Genomic DNA, 20,363 nt, shown 5'->3' on the forward strand with positions numbered 1-20,363 from the left:
AGGTTTGAATTAGGGGTGGGCGGTATAAACAGTATACGGTAGAAACGATATAAATTTGTATATTGTAGTGATGGCATTATACTGTGTATATTTATAAGCTGCATGTCTTCGGACGGTGGGAGGAAGCTAGAGTACCCGGAGGGAACCCACGCAAACACGGGGAGAACATGCAAACTCCACACAGAAAGACCCCGGCCTGATGGTGGAATTGAACTCAGGACCTTCTTGCTGTGCGGCAACAGTGCTAACCACCGTGCCACTGTGCTGCCTCAGTCCCAAATATGAAGCTGTTAAATGGGAGCACCTAGTGCCTGTATTTTTGCAGTCACCAGTATCTGTTCAGTCAACTTTAAACCTCTGCACTGCTGCCTGAAATCCTGCAGCTCTCTACTTGAATTGTAATGCTGGAAAAACCATATTTGGAGCGCAGGACCCTTGTTGCCTTCCTGAGGATGATCTGCGAATCAGCATCTTCCTCTGGAAGAAACAAACAAACAAATAAATACAGACAATGACATGAGTTTATCATCAGTGCTCTTCTCTTTGATGATGAGGATGTAACGTCCCGGGCAGGGAGGAACGCTGGTTGCAGCGCGGTGTCAAGGAGGCCACTTATGTGAAAAGGGAAAGACCATCTCTGAATCAAGGAGGGGGCCTAAGGGGGCATCTTTCACCATCTTACAATACTGTGATTGCAGCCATTCCCCAACTCTCTGTGAATGGTACTCATGGTCATTGATCAGTGGTTGTTGATCAATGGTCCTGAGAATTTGCATATTAATGATCAATGAACTGACCTCATAGTCCATTGTTCATTCAGTGGTGCTAGTTTCAGTCATTGGGCAAATGTACTGTTTATAAGATTGGGGAAACCTGCAGTCAGCTGAGACTGAAGAAGTCACTTGGATGAGTGACGACGTTTCTCCCACTGAAAACGCTACGTCCAGATGAACAGAATCAACCTTTTGGGGGTTGTCTTGAGGTGTTTGTGTCCATATTCTTCATTACTTCCTGTGTTGTGGTTTGTTCAGATGCAACTTTGCAAGCCTAAGCTGTGTCGCCATGTTATGTTTGCAGAGAAGTCATACTTAGTCTTTTTTTAAACGTGCCGCCAATGGACTTGAATATTTCACATGTTAACTAAGGCCTGTAGAATTTGAGAGTTAGATCTTGGGTTTATTTAGTTTAGTTTTTTTTTTTGTTTTTTTTTTTTTTGGAGTTTTCTGGGACCTTCACTCCTAGAAAGAACTAGAATGCTCCAGTAAATTGCCAAAAACCTTTACTTCTATAGAGTTCGTCAATGACTTAATAATTTGCTGATGATCATTTAATCACGTGCATCTGAATAGCAGCACCTGGCTGCTTCTTGACCTCCTAACTCTTGTGGAAGCAATAAGAACTTTCTTTTTCAGTTGACTGGCATCTTACATTACTGCTGTAATAGATCAATATTTGCCAAAGGGTTTTCCATCCTATTTACTTAGAATACAAACACTCTGATCAAACAATAAACAAATGTTTACAGGACCAGGATAAAAGGTGCAGTATGGGCGTGTGGTGTTTCATTTCTAATTAAACCTCCATAGTTTTAGCAGGGGCACCACCAAGGGAGGGGCAAGGGGGGCAGTGGGCACTCCCAAAAATCTGCAGACAGATTTGCAATAGACTATTATGGATTTCCAAGTCTTATTTGATTTATATATATATATATATATTTTTTTTTCAGCTATATCAACTTCAAAAGCAGAATTAACTAATTAATTATTTTCTTTTTCTCTTTTTTACCATACTTTTCAAGTAACTTATATTTGGAAACAGCATAATAAAACTGGAAATTCTGTTTTTGGTGTACTACCCTAGTATTTTTACTGGGCTTTAGAGCAGGTTCTGCTTCCTCTCCACATTAATAACAGTACCGTCTTCGCCTCTTACCTGTGGCAAGGTGCACGGAAAGCAGAGAATGAGTCGTGTTGAGGCTCCACATGTGTAAACTGTGAATGGCGGTGACTCCTCCTACAGACAGCAGCAGCTCCCTCACGGCGCCGAAACTCACGTCCCGAGGAGTGCCTTCAGAAAATACACATGTTAGGTAAACTGTCGCTAAAATCTGAACATCACCACAGGCGGAGGGAAGTGTGTTTACCTTCCAGCAGTATCCTGAAAACATCCTTTGTGACAGGAAGCGTTGTCCCAGTAACGAGAAGAGAGAACAGGAAGGTGCAAATCGGATCTGCTACTTTATATTCAGGCTGTAAAGAAGACAGAAATATGATCAGAAACAAATGATGGAGTGATATTGCTCTAATGAACATTTACAGCAGCAAGGTCAGTGTTAAAAAGTTGCACCCTGCATATAGCATGCGTACATGAGCAACAGCTCATGTAATTGATTTGTTATAAGTGCATAGTAAAGGAATAGGAAAGAAACTGCAGGTTGCTATTCTATTACAGTGAGTGAATGCTTACACCTAAAACCAATTTAGAAACAGCCATTAACCTCATACGCACACCTTTGGACTGTGGGAGGAAGCCAGGGTACCTGGAGAGTGCAGTGCTCTATCAAGCCCATCCTGATTATTTTTGTTATTGTTATTTAACTGTTATTTTTAATCTTACACTGACCCAGAAGTGGATGATGGTGGCAGCCAGCATGACACCAACACTCTGCACCAGATCTCCCACCATGTGGACGAAAGCTGCCTTTACACTTGCATTATCGTGGCCGTTGCTCTGCCCATGTTTGTCCCGCTGGGTCAGGTTGGTGGCAAACCCATGGCTGTGGCCATGTGAGTTGCCAGGCTGATGCAAGATCAGGATCATCCTGGGTAAAACAAAGCACAGACGTCATCACTCATCGCTGCTGACTGCCCCCCTAAACCAAGCAGAAATAACCCATAAAGTAAGCTCGGCACACTCACAGGACATTGACCCCCACAGCACAGCCTGATGTTATGAGCATGAGCTCACTGTCAATCTCGTATTCCCCGTCGGAGATCCTCTGCACGGCTGATAAGACGAGCACTACGGCCACGGCCCAGATCGACACCACAGACAGAAACATGGCCAGAATCTCTGCGTGAAACAGTAAGAGTCAGAAATGTTCTTCATATTGCCCCGAAAATATGAAGGATATGAGTATGTGCAACTCATATGGACTAATGTGCACATAAATTCAATGGGCAGTTTGCTAGTATCGGGTTGGACGCCCTTTTGCTTTCAGAACTGCCTGAATTCTTCATGGTACAGATTTAACAATGAGCTGAAAGCTTTTGGTCCATATTCACATGATTGTGTCACACAGTCCACATCCACCACATCCCTGCTCTACTGGATTGAGATCTATTTACTGTGGAGGACATTTGAGTACAGTGCACTTGCTGTCATGTTCGAGAAACCAGCTTGACATGATGTGATCTTTGTGACAGGATATCGTGTTTGTTCTCCTGCAGGATGCTGCCATCAAAAGTGACATTTAAATGATGCTCAGTTGGTACTAAGGGATCCAAAGTGTGCCAAGAAAATATCCCACCATAACATCAGCACCTCCACCAGCCTAAACTGTCAATACAAGGCAGGACAGATTCATGCTTTTGACTTGTTTATTCCAAATTCTGACCCGTCTATGTTGTACTGCTACTTCGGTTAATGAATCTTTACCCGTGTACTTAACAAAGTGGCTGGTGAGTGTATTCTTGAGAGCTACTCGTGAGAAACTTGTTCCTACCAGCTCGATACCATCCAAAAGTCATGGTTGCTGTCTGAGACCTTGATGCGATCCACAAAGAGAAGATGCTGATTACAATGCTGACAAAATCCGTCAGAAGGTGAGCTGCGTCCGTCATGATGGCCAGACTGCCGGCGGCGTATCCACCTGCAGAGGAAACCGTATGTGTGTTTGGGCAGAGGAACCAGAGGAAGCCTGAGTGTGTCACTTTAAGATCAAGTTTGTATGGAGCGATTCAAACTCAACAAGCTTTACATATTTATGCATGACACAGTAAAAAACAAATATAGGTAAACTTCTTTTTTTTTTTTGGCAGAATCTGAGTTGCTGGCACGGAAATTTGTGATGAGTCTTTTGTCTCACCAATGGCCTCTGCCGTCATGAACACGAGGCTGACGGCACATGCAGTGAAAAGCTTCTTTCTGGCCAAACATCTCGAGTCCCTTTCAGTCACCGACCTCCAATCGGCCTCTTGGCAGAGCCATTCGTGTTGCCACAGCCCCTCCACACTGAGGGCGTCTTCACCGAATTCTGAGTCTGAGCACTTTTTCTCTGGACCGCTCACCCTGACACAAGACGGAAGATCTACACTTAGGCTGGCTCAATGTGGAAGTCAACTGTTTTAAAGCCATCTGTGTTGAACTTTGGTGTTTCAGGAGGTCAAATGAAAAATGAAGACGTACCACACAAGAGGCTCCAAATGAGTCTCAATCAAATGTTGCTTCTCTGGATCTGTTGATGACTCCATATCCTCATGTTATTGACAGCTGAGACACTCCCGTATTTAAGGTTGACCTGGAGCTAGAGGGAAGCCTGGCAACTTACCACCTGCTCTAACCCACACTATCTCTCAGGGGTGGAGCACTGCAGGAGCCAATGGCAGGTTACTGAGCCAACTCCAGTGAAATTATAAGACAACCGCATGACATTTTCTGAATTATTCAACTTTATTTCATGAACTGCTTTAGTAGAAACTCAAATTTACACCAACAGTTGGAAATCTGTCAAAGTGGACAGAACAAACCCAGCATGGAAATGTTTAGATAATGACATAAAATATACATTTCTGTAAAATTATTCAAAAACTGCATTCAGGCACTTTTGCGTCAAGTATAATCATTGGCATACAAAAGAATACAAGCAGGCTTTTAAATACACTGCAGTCAAGAATCATCAGAAAATCAGCATCCATATTATTATTATTATTATTATATCCAGATTTGTATAAAATGAAGCGCAATCTCAACATTTTTACCCCGAGAGAAAATAGAAAAATATCATTTAAACAAAAGAATCTTTATCTTAATATATACTCAATTTGTAATAAATCCTCTAATCATAAATATAGCTGACTTTACACAACAATCATGACATACACAAAAAAGTCAAAATGGCAATAAATCAGAAAGTTGCTATCTTATTTTCTAAAGAAACAAACGACGATGGTTTTAGTGTCAAGTGTAGAAAAATTCACACAACTCTATTCACCTCCCTGCATATTTTTTTACTTATGTGCAATGACAAAAATGACCAACTGTACCTCTTCTAAAACACTGGCTAACTTTCCAGGAGTTACAACAGATTATCGTCACTGCGTCTGTGTGTATAATTAAGTAAGCTTGAGCTGCAGCCAAAGGGACTTAAGCATAAAGGTTGAAAACATCACAAGTGGAAACATCAATCAACATGTCCAAAACACGTCTTTTGTTTAATCTCTGCACAAACAGAATAAACAATGGTCCACTGGTCCAGCCGGTTCTTTGCTTCAGGTAGTGAGGGAGGAGGAGGCTTGGAAAAAGGTGTGCTCCCCCAGCTGGTTGGCGAGTGGTTCCTGGGGCTTGCTGGTTTTTGCTAGGTGAAATCACACACAAAGAGGGCGCTACAGCAGAAGCCTCCGTGTGATTCCTTTGGTTTCTACACATTGCTGCACTCGCCCATCCAATCACAGTTAAATGTAACTCATTTAGGACTAATTTCTAAACGTACCATTGAAGTAAATCCAATCTTTTTGTGTTAATTAAAAGCAGGTATATAAATCTGGTTTGATTTTGAAGCTGTTGTTTTACAATTATGGCATTTATAGGAAGACTCAAATCATTTTGGGGGTATTTCATCCATTTACAATCTATCCTTAGTATATTTCAAGTGGACAAACACAAATGTGATCAACAGTCCTCATTCAACTCTCAGAATTAGGTGATTTAGTAATTCCTTAAAATCTCTGCAAGCATCACAAGACTAAACTTCAAAGAGTCATTTACAAGCTAGCAACTGAATGTGTCACATAAGGCAGCGCTAAAATTTTAAAACTAAACCTTTATTGTTTGATAAATCTGTGTGTGATCTGTGGCCACATCAGTAAACCGTTTAACATAGAAACAGACTTTATGTGCAGTGCGACCGAACAAGCGTTTTTTCCCCAGCCACTGAAAACTGTGAGGTTCTCTCTCAAAATTTCAACTTGCTGGCTCACATGTCTGATTTAAGTGAGACTCGACTTGAAATCCTGAGTTATTGAGTCAAAATTTTGAGATCTGACACCAAAATTCTGATTTACGCTTGGCATTTTTTTTTTTCCTTTTCCAGTGCTGGAAGCAAGCTTCCACAGAAACCCCTGAATCGGCATATTAAAAATAAAAATCTGAAAATTTCTGAATCTTGGGCCAAAACGTGCTCTGATCATGGCAGCTTCAGAATATTCCAAACATTCAATATGAATGTGTGAGTTTAAAGTGCGCAGGAAAAAAATAATTATCCCCGAGCTCAGAGGCTTTGATCTGCATGGCTTTGTTATTTGTCTCCGCCCCAAATTCAGAAATTTAACATTTTAAAAAGAATAAATACAAGACTGGATCAAAGAAAAAGCACATTTTTTAAAAAAAAACTATGGCACAATCAAATAAATTGCAGTTTGACTCATGTAAACAAACAAATCTCTGAGATGAAAACATTTTCTGCACTTCAGTGTTTGATACAGTCGTTCATTCTCCAGGTCCCGAGCCCCCCTTGGCTGCGTGAGTCTGAATCACAATCGGTGTGTTCTCCCCTGCAGAAGGTAACGAGAACAGGTGATGAACAGGTGTGTGGTGTGGGAGTGTTCTTAAATGAGGCAAGAAGCTGTCAAAACCACTTACGTCTCACAGAAAATGAAACATGAAGGGAAGTACGTCTCATCATTTAAAAATAAATAAATAAATACATAAATAAAGCAATTATATTACTGCCTGGGTTCACTGCCTTAGTTTAGCATGTTAGTGCACAAAAGCAAGGTATTTGACCAGATGATGGCGCCAGAAAACAAGTTAAGTGAACACTATCGGTACCAAATTTCATGTCACTCCATATTTGTACAAATCTTTCAGCCAAAACTCCAGAACTATAAATCTGTACGAATCATTATATGTCAAGATCAATCTGTGCAATCTGCTCATACATGCAAAAGGAGATTTTGATGATTGGTTGTATACTCTGTTCTGTGTCCTTTTTTTATATAATGTGGGAAATGGACAACACTTACAGTCTAAAATTACAGTTTGAGCAATGATCTTTTATAGCAGGGAATAAACCATATAAATAGTATAACGCCATAAAAAAAACAACAACAAAATAATAAAAACAACAAAAAAACAAAACAAAACAAACAAAACAAACAAACAAAAAAAAACATCCTTCCAAAATTCCTTTAGGATAGAAACACTGCAAACCACTTAATGAAGCTTTTCTCATTAACAACAACAGAAAACATAAGCAGCACAAAAACCTTTAAATCAATTCTTTGCTGCAAGATCTAGCAGCAAGTTAAGCAGCACAGAGCAGCAGCAAGCTGGCAACAGGTGAATGTATTTGGAGGAGGAATAACACCTTACCTGAATGAATAGCGGCATTGCTAGAGTTCGGCTGAATAACTATTACGGGATGGTCTGCTGTAAAACAAAATTCAACACTGGGTAAATCAACACTGCTTCTTAACAACATCTCCTCACTTGCTTTTGTCTTGGCTTGAAATGTACAAAGACGAGAGAATGCAGAGATCAAGATCACCGCAGAATTGAAAGGATTAGCATGACATTTTGTTAGGCAACAGCACCAGCATCAGTGAATTTAATAACTGCCACTCGACGTGCAAGTCTCATGTATTAGAATAACAGTAATCTGACCTTCAGCAGGTTTTAAAATGACAGAAATATAACCTCACTTGACCTATGACATGTGTCATTATTTATTTAACAGAAATAAGCCAGAATGCAGAAGCAGTGTTTGAAAGTATACGAACAAACTTACCGCTTCGATTGCAATTAACAGCGTAACGAGCATTCAGGGGTTGGGGGGGTTAAAGGATCATCAATTACAGAGATCAAGATCAGGGCAGAAATTAAAGGATTAGAGTGACATTTTGTTAGGCAACAGAATCAGCATTAGTGAATTTCATTAATATGACTCTACATGCAGGTTTTGTCAGAGTAAAACAAAAACGATCTCCCCTTTAGCACGTCTGAAAATTAGACTGGGGGGACTATTGGGTTTTTTCAAAATCACATCTGAACAAACCACAAAACATCTGGAACAATGTCCACTAGACAGATGAGACCAAAGTGGAGACATCTGTCCACAATCCGCAGGACCACGTTTGGAGAAAAACCAAACACAGCACATCATCAAAAAGTCCTGGGTATGTGATAAGGGACATAAATCACTTTAAAAAAAACAAAACAACAAAAAAGCTTTGGATTTCCCATGCGTCCTTCACATTAAGGATTTAATACATGGACAAAAAAAATCTTCCACAGTGAATCACTGCTGTAAAATCTAGCAGGCGAGTCAAGCAGCGCAGAGCAGCAGGAAGCTGACAACAGGTTAACGTTACCTGAAGACGGAAAAACACCTTACCTGAATGGATACCAGCATCGCTAGAGTTCGGCTGAATAACTATTACGGGATGGTCTGCTGTAAAACAAAATTCAACACACAGCTTCTTAACGACATCTCTTCACCTGCTTTTGTCTCGGCTTGAAATGTACAAAGACGAAAGAGTTCAGAGATGAAGTATCACCAGTTACACGGATCAAGATCAGGGCAAGATGTAATGGATTAGAGTGACATTCTATAATGTCATAATTTCCACTCTACGCGCAGGTTTCATGAGGATAAAAGTAGAAAATATTTTGCCATTTAGCACGTCTTAAAATTAGATGGGGGTGGGGGGGATATTAAGGCTATTTCGATAAAAATGTAAAGTCCATCATTCTGCGGTGAGAAAGATTATTCACAAGTGGAAAGCATTTAAGACAGCTGCCAATCTTCCTAGCAAATTTACCCAGAGATCAGAAAAACTCAAAAAAATCCAAGAGCTGTATCTGAGATTCTTCAGGCTACAGTTGTCATGTTAAATGTTAACGTTCGAGAGAAAACAATTAAAAACAGACCGAACAAGTATGGCTTGTTTAATAGAGAACAAAATTAAAAGTGACATTATGGTTTAGGTTTGGAAAGTTGCATCTGAACAAAACCTTGAAGGGGTGATGATCTAGGCTCGTTTTGCAGCCATTGAGTTAAACATGAACTCCTTTGTATAGCAAATTATTCTAGAGTCAACTGTTAGGCCATTTGTCTGACAGCTAAAAGTTTGGCCCAAATTAGGTAATGAAATTGGACAATGATCGCAAGCACAGCAGCAAATCCACACCAGCTAAAAAAAAAAAAAAAGAAAAAAAAAGAAAAAAAACAAAACAAAACACAAAAGTGCTGCAGAGGCCCAGTAAAAGTTCAGACCACAATCCAGTTAACATGCTCAGAGCTGTGTTTTGGTAAATACCCACACACACCCCACTGAAAAGAAACAAATCTACGAGTTGCAATGGGACACCCAAAGTCACGATTAAAATGCTGCGGTGGGACCTTAAGAGAGCTGTGCATAAACAAATGCCTCCACTTCAATGAACCAAAGCAACGTTATAAAGAAGAGTGGGCCAAAGTCCCTGCATCCCTGTGAAAGACTGATGAAGTCATCCATCCATCCGTGGTTCTTCAAGCTACTGAGTCATGGAGTGTACTTTGTTTACCCACACACTGCTTCTGCATTTTAGCTTAGTTTATATTAAAGAAACAATGGCAGTGTGATATGTCATCAGCTGTTGTTCATCTGAGATGTTTACTTCATTTTTATAGACTATATCATTTTCTAAACATGCCCTGTACTGAATGAGGATGTACCCCCCCCCCCCTTTCTTGGCAAAGTTAACTTGCTGCTGGATTTACTGCACATGCACAGTTAAGATCAAGATTACTGGCAGGGTTACAGCTGCTCAGCATAAAGTAACACCCGTGTTATCAGTACAGCAAAACTGGGCTGTAAACACTTCAAGAGGCTGTCGACTGTATCTAAGAGAATCCAGTTAACGCCTTCCTGTGCAGACTTTCCACAAGAAAACACATAATTAACTATATCGGTGAAAAAAAGGCAGACTAAGCTGTGAAAACTAATATTTCCATATCATTAATCCTAGATTTCTAGAAGAAACATTTTCAACTCCAGCTCTTTGTTTCTATGCAAGCTGCTGCCTTGCTCAACTGTATATATTCTTAAGTGAATATAAAATAGTTCCTCACCTGCATCTTGTTCTCTGATCTGAGCCTCCAGGTCCTCAGGGTCCATGTAGATGAAATTGTCCTCTTCATCTTGTGGTTTGCACTTTCCGCAGCAGCAACAGCAGCAGAGGCAACAGCAGCAGCAGGTGAAAATAGTGCAGCACACAAACAGGGTCTAAAAGAAAACCAATGTGAGTATTAGGAGAGTTTTTGGACACTTTGCGGCATGCTCTGGTCACATTTTGGCGTTTAAATTTCTGCATAATTCACCTACTACCAGAACAAACAACTTCATGTTCTGTTTTCACCTTTAAAACTGCGTCCCCTTGCCTCTCACCTTGAACCAGCACTTGGACATGAGAAAGTAATATTTGACTCCCTCCTCCCCAAACTGCTCGGCCACCGAGAGGCCCATGGATCCATATTGGTCGTAGATGCCACGCTTGTCCACATCAGTGAGGATGGAGTGGGCATTATTGATCTCCTTGAACTTCTCAGCTGCTTCGGGGTTGTCTGGGTTCTTATCAGGGTGATACCTTAACGCCATTTTCCTGGTCAAAAGAGAAATTTAAAAATATACAAACAAGTGAGGGTTTAAAAAAGTCGGTGCTTTTCCTTGACATTTTGCTGCAACGTTTCAAAGAGCCAGAAATAAATAGGCGGCAGACAGAAATGAGGCAGGTCAAATCTTCTTGCGTTTCACGCATGCGCAGTACTGGAACGTAAGCATTTTCGGCCGTCAGACGAAAACGCAGTTTTCAAATCTATCCGGTCTAGTGTGGACTTAGCCTAAGATTTCACTAATGTCACCATAAAGCTCTGAAACAATGATGTTACTCTCACTTGTTAATTGTGCTATTGTAAGAACAGCACAATTAACAAGTGAGAGTAACATTTTATTTATTAGTTCTTGTAGCTCAGAACTGAAAGAGATAGTCACACCTGTAGGCTCTTTTCAATTCGTCAGGAGACGCTCCCTTCTCCACTCCCAGCAACTTGTACAAACTCTCTCCTGCTGTTGACATTTTCCTCTGTGGTCTGTTTGGATCCTCCATGTTTCAGGATGCGTTTTCTGTGACATAAAAAATGTAAACAGTTCCACCCTTTTCTGACAGGCACAATGCAGACAGATCAGGAAAGTAACTTCAAGGGCTCAAAAGTGTAGTTGAAATAAAGAAGTTTGAGGGGGAAAAAAAGAGCATATCTGGAAGTTGTGATGGACAGCACGCTCACCAAGGACATCATGCAGTATATCATTAATCTGCATTGTCCCAGTGCAAGTGAACGCAGCAGCACACTATTCAGACACTGTAAGGCGTTCTAATTCATGTTTATTGCTGTGGTTGAAGAAGTACTTCTTATCACAGAAAGTAGGCGCATTACTTGCACACATTTGTACAATTAACCTAATTTAGCCTAACCTGCACGTCTTTGGACTGTGGGTGAAAGCTGGGGTTCTCTGGGATAATCCTACATGCAAATCCCACATACAGTCATATATCCAAATAAAGCTCAAAACAAAGTAGGATCAAGTTTAAATACAAAAGTTATTCATACCAGCAGTTAGGTAAAGTGCTTTAACACATGTAATTACTCTGGTTTACAACTCTTGTTTATTGCTAATAAACCTAAATAGGCCTATTTGCTGGGGATGTTTGTTTTCCTTAAAAGGACATCATACTCCTTCACATTTACCTTTTCACTTAAAAAGGTCAGCCAGTCTCTTTCAAGAACAACAAATGCATTTCAGCACTCCTTAACTTACATACTGACATATTTTTTGATTAGCCCGTGCACCTTAGCAGCAAAATATAATTCTTTAAATTCATCGGCTTTTGGTTTTAGTTACCCTACCACCCCTAAAGATTTATGTAGAACCACTGGTCACAATATGTATGCCAAACACTGCTTGTTGACGTTTGCATGTGTTTTATGCCTAATATCCTTGTTTGATTTGTTTAATTGGTTGTAGTCGACAAGATTTACAAGGGGATTGTATATAAAATAAAAAATTGACTTGTTTTGCAAGCGTCCCTATGAATGCATCATTGCACCCATTTTTACTCTACATTATAATCAACCTAGTTCTTTTAGCCCGTTAAAATATCTTTGTAGAGCTGTTATGTTATAGTTGTGGAAAATTTTGCTAACCTACTGGCTAAATTCGTCTTGAATTGGACATTTTTAACGTCAATAAAACTTGTTACCTTGATAAATAAAAGGACATAAGCGGCACTTTAACAGAAATGTTACTTCTGGTTCAAAATGGCTTAATATTCATGAGAGATGTTTGACCAATTATAGGTCAACAATTCATTCACATGAATCAGCTTTTAATACGACTGGCTGCATACCTACAGCTCACTCATAAAAACATTAGTTTAGCTCTTACATTCAACTTGTTTTGCTAAATTTCACGTAAACACCTGCGGGTTCAGACTGCTAGCTGACGCAGATACGTTTAGCAGGGCGGCTTGAGGAACATGCTCACTCTTACTTACCAGATAAATAAAGATATTCGCTGTTTTCCGTCGAATCATAGAGTCCGAAGGTTGTCCGTTGACTAATTTAATATTTATTCATTAAAATAACTCAGTTACACGACCTTTTTATGTTAACTTTGCTTCCTCAGGACCTAGAGGGAAGTTGTGAAAGGAGCCGCAACACAGAAGCCGGAAGTTTGAGAAGATTTTTTTTCAATTTAAAGAACTTTATTTAAACAAGTACACTACCAATCAGCATCGTCTAGAGAGTCGTCTCTAAATCCTTTCCGATTTTTAAAAATTTATTAATATAAGATTCAGCTCACATAAAATTTGAAGACCTTGACAGTTATTATAGTTTGCTATTTTCTATTTAGTTTTATTTATTTATTTTATTATTTGTTCGATTTTTTTCTTTTCAATACAGTTTCAAATGACGTTTTATTATTATAGCGAGGCAGATAAGTGTGTGAGGGTGGTGCACAAAATGTATGATAACGCTGAGGTAGTAGTGATAGATGTGTTGAAAGTGGGCGTGGGATTGCATCAAGAAACATCTCGACCCCTTCTAGTTTGGATCTGTGATCTGATGAGGTCAGCCAGGAATGTTCATGGAGTATATAATGTTTGCAAACAACATTGTGATCTTTAGTGAAAGTAGGGAGCAGATGAAGAAGAGTTAAGAAAGGTGGCGATATGCCCTGGAGAGACAGGGATTAAAAAGGAGAAAAAGTGGAAGACCACAGAGGAGGTACGTGGATGTACTGTGGGAGGATATGCAGAGGGTTGGTGTGGCAGATGAGAATAGATAGGATGAGATGAAGGGAGATGATCTGCTGTGGTGACCTCTGAGGATTATTATCAGGGGCAAAATTTAGGAAAATCAAAACAGGTAATGTTACAGTACAAATGTCAGCTGGCTCACAATCATGTAGACGTCCCAAGTCTCAATAAGCAAATGCAACAAAATTTAATCAGGCAGGCTGTGATAATAAAATGTATCTAAACTGGCAAAGATTAAAACTTATAACATTTACTATGTTTTTCTAGTTTTGTGAGTTAGTTTTGCTTTTTTCCCAAATTAGCTTTTTAGTTAACTATTATAAGCATTGATCATGCATTGAAATGCATATTTCTGTCATTTCTATGCTGCTAGTAGAAAATTGTGAGTAATACCACCACAGGAGAAAACTCACCTCAATGAATAGGGGATAGAAAAAGAACAGTAACACAGGACGTAATCGTAACAATACTAGAACAGAAAATAAAAAACTGATTTGGTCTATTTTATTAGTAAATTATGAATATTCCTAACAAAAGAAAAGTTTTACAATGACAGTGGGTTTCAGTATTTTGGGAAATTTCAAAGCCAGTGCGTTTCTATTACAGTATGAATTCATCACTGTGTTTGCTCAATCTGTGGAATCACATTGATGACAATCTTCCCCATGTTTCTGTTAGCTTCCATGTGCTTATGAGCCTCTGCAATGTCATCCAGGCTAAATGTGCTGTCAATCACTGGCCTCAGGGTGGCAGGCTGGTCTGAGAAATATGGCAACACCCTGCCTGTAAAAGCTTTCACCAGGTCAGCTTTGTACTGTGAAAGGAAAATGCAAAGTACATATCAGGTCCAGTTGCAAACATATATATTACAAGAGATGTCTGAAAAGTAACCCAAGCAGACCCAGGAGAGGAAAGCAACACTGACACGAGTCAGCACAGAGATGAAGAAACACAGCTGTTGCGACACTTCTGTTTTCAATTCTTACCTGCAGGCTGCGAGAGCGGAGGAGACTAGTGAGCAAGTGGCCTCGCTTGGACAGCAATTTGCCCAGCAGATCTCCCTCTACCGCCCTCCCTCCCATGGTGCCGTACAGCACCCACCTGCCATCGATGGCCAAAGAGCTCACATTTGACTCCCAGTTGCACCCACCAATGCAATCAAGGATCACATTTGCTCCCTTGCCTGTAAAATTAGAGATTTTACAATTACAGGTGACTGCCCATCTCCAATACAATCAAGTTCTTGATTCAAAATAGCTCCAAACCAGAGATGCTAATCTTATTTTACATCATGGCCCACCACAGCCCACTTTGACTCCATGTTTAGCGTGAAAGTTTAGGAGTAAAGTAATGCTGTGGTCTATACTGAATAAAGCCTTTAACCCAGTTTATTTGCATATCATATCCTCTTATGCAGATTTGTCGTTTCGATGACCTTTTCCACCCATTGTGTTCAAATGTATTCAAAATTACTTCAGTGTTTTGTGGTGTAGGTTAGCTAGGCTAAACAAGACCAATGAAGACTACATTTCTGCAGTGGAGAGTGAAAATACAGGAACTATTCTATCCTTCCGCTGTTTTTAATGCTACTTTACTACATTAGTGCAGTATGAATGACCATGTGGGAGGTTTGTATCAGTAGGAAAAGTTGTAAATATAATGAAAATACGCAGAGAACTCCAATCTTTATGCCCTCCTTTGCATTTTCCAGTGGGCCTGATTGGACTCTTTGGTAGGCCGATTCTCCCCCCAGTCTTATGCTTGACCCCTGTTCTAAACAAATACACTGTGACAGATTGAACAAAATTTTTTTTAAACTAAAATTACAAAACAACTCATTTTTCTTTTATCCTTGAAAATGAAATCATGTGTTTTGACTTGCTTCTTAAGTATTGACGGAGGATTTTTTGGAGTTGGTTACCAAAGCTCTTTGATGTGCATTTATTAGAAAGCTACAGAAGAGCTGTGTAGCATTAAGCTCTGATTGCTACAGTGGTTGGAAACATTTAACTCCAATATAATGCCTGTGAAACAAAGACAAAACATTTGATAGCAATCTGAAGTATGCAAAAACAATGCTATCATTAGGAATTATCAGCAGAGACACTGCAAAATCGCCTGCAGCAAAATTAAATGCATGTTGATTTCCATAATTCACCTCCAGTGAAGTCATGCACTCCCTGTGCAAAGCTCTCCTCTTTGTAGTTGAATCCAACTACAGCGCCCAGTTTCTCAGCCAGCTTCAATTTTTCTGGGCTCCCGGCAGTGACAACCGGCACACCCCGAAACAGACGAACAAGCTGAACGGCCGCTGTTCCGACTCCGCTGCCTCCAGCGTGAACCAGCACCACCTCACCCTCTTTCACCTGAGCTGTAGCAGAGAAGACAGATGGCAAGTATAGAATTTGCACCAAATCTGACTTTGGCCTCTTGTTAATTAAAAAAAGTCAAATAGAAATAAATGTGACTCATTGAAGAACTCAGTTGTCTAATCTTTATCATTAAAACATATAAAAATGAAGAAAAACAAAGAGACACAGAAATGTTTGTTATACCAACAAAATCCAGCAGTTGGAAAGCAGTGAGCCAGGCCTCTGGGATTGCAGCAGCCTGACACATTGTGAGATTAGAGGGAACGGGCATGAGAAGCTCCTCGGGCACAGAAACATATTCTGCATATCCTCCTCCACAGAGCAAAGCCATGACCCGGTCATCTGGTTTCCATTGCTTTTTCACCCCTGGACCCAGGGTGTGGATAGTACCAGCTACCTCCAGGCCTATGATGTCACTCTCACCAGCAGGAGGAGGGTACAGGCCTCGTCTCTGTGGAAAACACAAGATAATTATTTTTAGGCCAGTGTTATGCAAATTTAGATATAATTCAGAATACAGTGAGTCACAGAAGACTGAAAGCAGGCTAATAGATTTACAGGAGATAATAGCACTGTGTTATGCTCTTTTGGCTATAATATACTCTACCTGTAACAGGTCTGCTCTGTTGAGGGCAGCTGCGTGAACTTTAATCAGGACTTCTCCTGCTTTGGGATTAGGTCTGGGAACAGACTGCAGCAGCAAATTCTTCGGTCCTCCGGGTACATCAACACACACTGCCCGCATCATCTTGGCAACACTAACGTAATGCTTGGATCACACCTTGAAAACAAAAGTAGAGTAGGCCTACATTTTTCTTTCTGACCTGCAAGTGGTGCAACAAGAAAAACTGCAGCATGTAAAACTGAAGCAACTTTATGTAGGCTTTAATTTAGTGCTTAAACACTCACTGTGTGGCACGTATTTCTGAGTAAAAATCGTCCAGGTTGCAGGATCTGATGCATTAGATAACCTCTGCAGGGGCAATTGCTATTTGAGTGGAAAACAAAAGAGGAAATTAAGCTGTTAAAGCACAAGTTGTTACAGAACATTAAGTATGTCATAATTTCTAATAATAACAACAAAGCAGAATTTTATTTTTTTTAAAAAGTGTTATTTGTTGATATCTGCATTTCCATAGATTTGTTTAGGTGCTCCATATTTAAAACAGCAATGTGCTTCAGCTCCTGTCTGGTGTAAAACCTTAAGAGTAAACTAATGCTGTGGTCTATACTAAATAAAGCCTCCAACCTGGTTTGTTTGCATATAATATATTTTGCGGATTGATGATCTCAGTGATCTTCTCCACCCAGTGTGTCCAAATGTATTAAAAAATGCCTCAATGTTTAGTGGTTTAGGTTATCTGGGTTAAACGAGGCTAAGGATTGTTGCCGTTAAATGTTTTAAATAATATCCAAGCATAAACCTCTGTGAGATCAAAATTAACTGTTCGTATTTGGTAACAGCCAACTCATCTCTTTGCAGTTATTTATGCCAAAGTCAGCACCTGAAGTAGCAGAAACAGTTTGACTCTCCGGTTAACACAGTTTTACATCTCTAAACAATTACATGGGACCAAAACAGTTTAAACCACAAAGTTTGAAAATGCTGAATACAAGCCAGGAACTCAAGGGGTTGAAGACATATCAGAACTATTTAGCAGAACAAAGAGAAAAAACATGGAGAAGAGACCGCGAAAAAGCGGAAAAGAGAAACCCCTTATTGTAAACATATGTGTTTTTCTGCTTTTACATTATACTGTAATCTCCCCTTTCCGTGATGCGCATGCGCAACATTCTCTCACGCTTTAGACGGCTGTATTTTGCATTATGTCCGAATCATTGTCTGTTTCATTAAATAATGTAAATCGACAAACCTGACTGATTACTCTGTTTGACCTGTGCGACTAAAACCAGCGAAGCGGCAGTGAAGATAAGCAGCTGAAAACGAGCGAACAGCATTTCCTCTGAAAATGTAAATGAAGCCAAATCACTGCAGAGAATAAACTTACCAAGCAGCGATGTCAACAGCTGATCAACTTTGGAGTAACTGTGTGACATTTTGGGAAGTTTTGTTGTGCCATATTCAAGCCTGGTTTTCAGTTTTAGCGCGGGAGGGCCAAACTCCAGAGGGGCTGTCTTTGCTTGTTAAAGGTATACTGCAATTACACAGTTTTTTGTAAATATGATCAGGACACTTCGTACTATTTTCATTTATATAATAACTTAATATATGCAGTTAATATTTTATGGGGAACAGAGACAAATAAAAGTAAACTGAGAAATATAACAAACTAGAGTCATGTTTTTGTAATATTGTATCTTTTTTCAACTTTTTCGTTTTCTGCCTGCTGTAGCACAGCGATTTTCTCGTAAGCATAGTTTCTCCTATGTTCATGTTAATGTGGATCTAAGTTCTACAAATGTTATCTTCAATTATAAATGAGTCTACTAAAAAGCAGATTGAAAACACCCACAAGAAGATGACAAATCATCAAATCAATTAATCAAAGGGGAAAAAAACCCCTAAAGATTCAGAGTTTACTGTCAAATAAGATGCTAAAAAACTTAAAGTAATAATAAAAAATGTTTTTGAAAATATCAAAATATTAGGAAAAAACAATCAATAAATATAGAAAGCTAGTGGAGATCATGACCAATATATATTTATTTTATGGCTCAACCGAGAGTACTCCTAGTGTCAGTCCCAAGCCCAGTTAAATAGTGAGGGTTTCACCGGGAAGCGAATTCAGCATTAAATCTTTGCCAAATGAAAAACTGGCAGGAGGGTTAGTGGATACATCAGGCCGAAGATAACATTGAGCTGCCAGGCAGGAGGGTCAGAAGAAGACCAGGTAAGATTCACAGATATAGTGAAGGAGGAGATGAGAAAGACCGTTGGAGAAGGATGACACGTTTGGGGATGATCCGATGGCTAACAACTGAAGACTTGTGTCAAAGCAAATCTTTCTCAGTCAGAATAGCGAGGATTCATGAGCTCAGTGTTTCTAAAACCACCACATCTTTAATTACCAATATTTATATAAAAGCAACAGTTTAGGATATTCGAATAACAGACTCTGATTGTATTTATTTGCACAGCATTTACAGTAAAACAAATGGTAACTCATAATGTAATTTTCTCCCAAAATGTACATTTACAATTCATTTTTTATCATAACCCCAAATAGTGAATTATATGAAGCAGGAGGGAGAAAACTGCACAAAATCGAAGTATTTTTCACAGTCACAGTGTAACGTGCAAGAAGCCCTGCTACTGTGCTGAAATTGAATCTCTATATGCGCTGATGAACAATTACTGCACACTTGCAAATCACTAACAAAACCTCCATTAGACATGCTTTACAATAGGCTATTATATTACAGATGGTGAGACTGCCATGAGACCAAACACACCTGTACGACTGCGCTCAGAATAGTGCACAAAAATCAGGTAATAAAACGGATATTTTTGGTTTTAATCTAAAACACAAAAAAGCTCAGAAAATGCTTTCCTCCCCCTAGTTCTTGGACATAATGGATCACATCTACAGAAGACCTGAACTACAAAGAGTGTTAAGAGTGCTAAACCAAAAGGAGGACCGAGATCTGCAACGTAAGCTAATCATGTTGGATAAACAGCACCGATACACCCAGAAAATGCTTCAACAGCGAAGGGACAAACTGCTAAATGAAGCAAGACGGGTGGTGATGGTACAATTCTGTGAACCAAAAGCTACAGTCAGCATCGCTATGAAAGAATTCGCCGAGTATGAAAGAAATGCAGACGCAAACTTCTCCAGGGCGATATACACATCTGCTGGACGATTGCGTTCTAGCAAATCCAGCTATGAAGGATCTAAACTCGTGGAACAGGGTCGGTCCATATCAGCACCACCACCATCGACTAAACCTACAAGTTCTATGAGACACAAAGGGAAAGTCCAGAGCAACTTGTCACTTATGCAGATGAAAAAGATTGCAACGATTGACTCAATATCAGAAAAAGAGCTGGCCAGGCAACAGCAGAAAGCCCAAGAGGAATTGGAAAGGCTGAGACTGCTTCAGAGAGAGATGTTACACAAGAAGGTGATGGAATTTATAGATAAGCTGAAAGATAAAAAAGACGTGGAGGTTGTTACGAAACTTTCGTAGAGGAATTTGAAAGTTTGGGCACTTTTACGTTTTCACAACTCAATACCTTAAAAACAAAAGTATTTTTTATTAGTTGTTTGATGTGCAACAAACTCCACGATTGTGCTGAAACTGAATCTCTCAGGAATGTGCTGCTGAAAAATTACTGCACACTTAGCGACAACCGCTTGCACTAGACACGCTTTACAATAGGCTATTGTATTACATGTGCTGAGACAGCCATGGCAACAAGCATACCTGTATGACTGTACTCAACGCAACAGT

General features: G+C 39.7%; 4 protein-coding genes across 6 annotated transcripts; 1 reads left to right on the plus strand and 3 right to left on the minus strand.

The window, feature by feature from the left end:
- Positions 1 to 349: 349 nt before the first annotated feature.
- LOC102798849 (proton-coupled zinc antiporter SLC30A2-like) lies at positions 350 to 4,472 on the minus strand. Its single transcript, XM_087832910.1, has 8 exons — positions 4,408 to 4,472; positions 4,088 to 4,290; positions 3,725 to 3,871; positions 2,919 to 3,072; positions 2,623 to 2,821; positions 2,144 to 2,249; positions 1,933 to 2,067; positions 350 to 477 (listed from the first exon to the last, which is right to left on the minus strand). Exons 1-8 carry the CDS (start codon positions 4,470 to 4,472, stop codon positions 350 to 352), a joined length of 1,137 nt encoding a protein of 378 aa, XP_087689036.1.
- Positions 4,473 to 4,649: 177 nt separating this feature from the next.
- dnajc5gb (DnaJ (Hsp40) homolog, subfamily C, member 5 gamma b) lies at positions 4,650 to 12,978 on the minus strand. Of its 3 annotated transcripts, none has more exons than XM_087832965.1 (7): positions 12,811 to 12,978; positions 11,252 to 11,381; positions 10,647 to 10,860; positions 10,331 to 10,484; positions 8,612 to 8,668; positions 7,591 to 7,644; positions 4,650 to 6,770 (listed from the first exon to the last, which is right to left on the minus strand). In XM_087832965.1, the coding sequence occupies exons 2-7, from the start codon at positions 11,362 to 11,364 to the stop codon at positions 6,706 to 6,708; spliced, it is 657 nt and encodes a 218-aa protein (XP_087689091.1). In that variant the 5' UTR covers positions 11,365 to 11,381; positions 12,811 to 12,978; the 3' UTR covers positions 4,650 to 6,705. The 3 variants fall into 3 exon arrangements, with proteins under 3 accessions (XP_087689091.1, XP_006798737.2, XP_006798738.1); XM_006798674.3 differs by having other exon boundaries at positions 7,591 to 7,647; XM_006798675.3 differs by lacking the exon at positions 8,612 to 8,668 and having other exon boundaries at positions 7,591 to 7,647.
- A 975-nt stretch (positions 12,979 to 13,953) lies between these two features.
- On the minus strand, positions 13,954 to 18,072 carry tp53i3 (tumor protein p53 inducible protein 3). Its single transcript, XM_006798676.3, has 7 exons — positions 17,957 to 18,072; positions 16,857 to 16,935; positions 16,555 to 16,728; positions 16,131 to 16,398; positions 15,734 to 15,946; positions 14,562 to 14,758; positions 13,954 to 14,389 (listed from the first exon to the last, which is right to left on the minus strand). The coding sequence occupies exons 3-7, from the start codon at positions 16,693 to 16,695 to the stop codon at positions 14,192 to 14,194; spliced, it is 1,017 nt and encodes a 338-aa protein (XP_006798739.2). The 5' UTR covers positions 16,696 to 16,728; positions 16,857 to 16,935; positions 17,957 to 18,072; the 3' UTR covers positions 13,954 to 14,191.
- Positions 18,073 to 19,478: 1,406 nt separating this feature from the next.
- Positions 19,479 to 20,099, plus strand: LOC118454769 (uncharacterized). The gene has a single exon (XM_035911047.2). It carries the CDS (start codon positions 19,482 to 19,484, stop codon positions 20,097 to 20,099), a length of 618 nt encoding a protein of 205 aa, XP_035766940.1. The 5' UTR covers positions 19,479 to 19,481.
- The last annotated feature ends 264 nt before the right edge of the window (positions 20,100 to 20,363 follow it).

Source organism: Neolamprologus brichardi, chromosome 19, assembly GCF_056152115.1.
Source record: "Neolamprologus brichardi isolate AB-2024 chromosome 19, ASM5615211v1, whole genome shotgun sequence".
Classification (NCBI taxonomy): Eukaryota; Metazoa; Chordata; class Actinopteri; order Cichliformes; family Cichlidae; genus Neolamprologus; species Neolamprologus brichardi.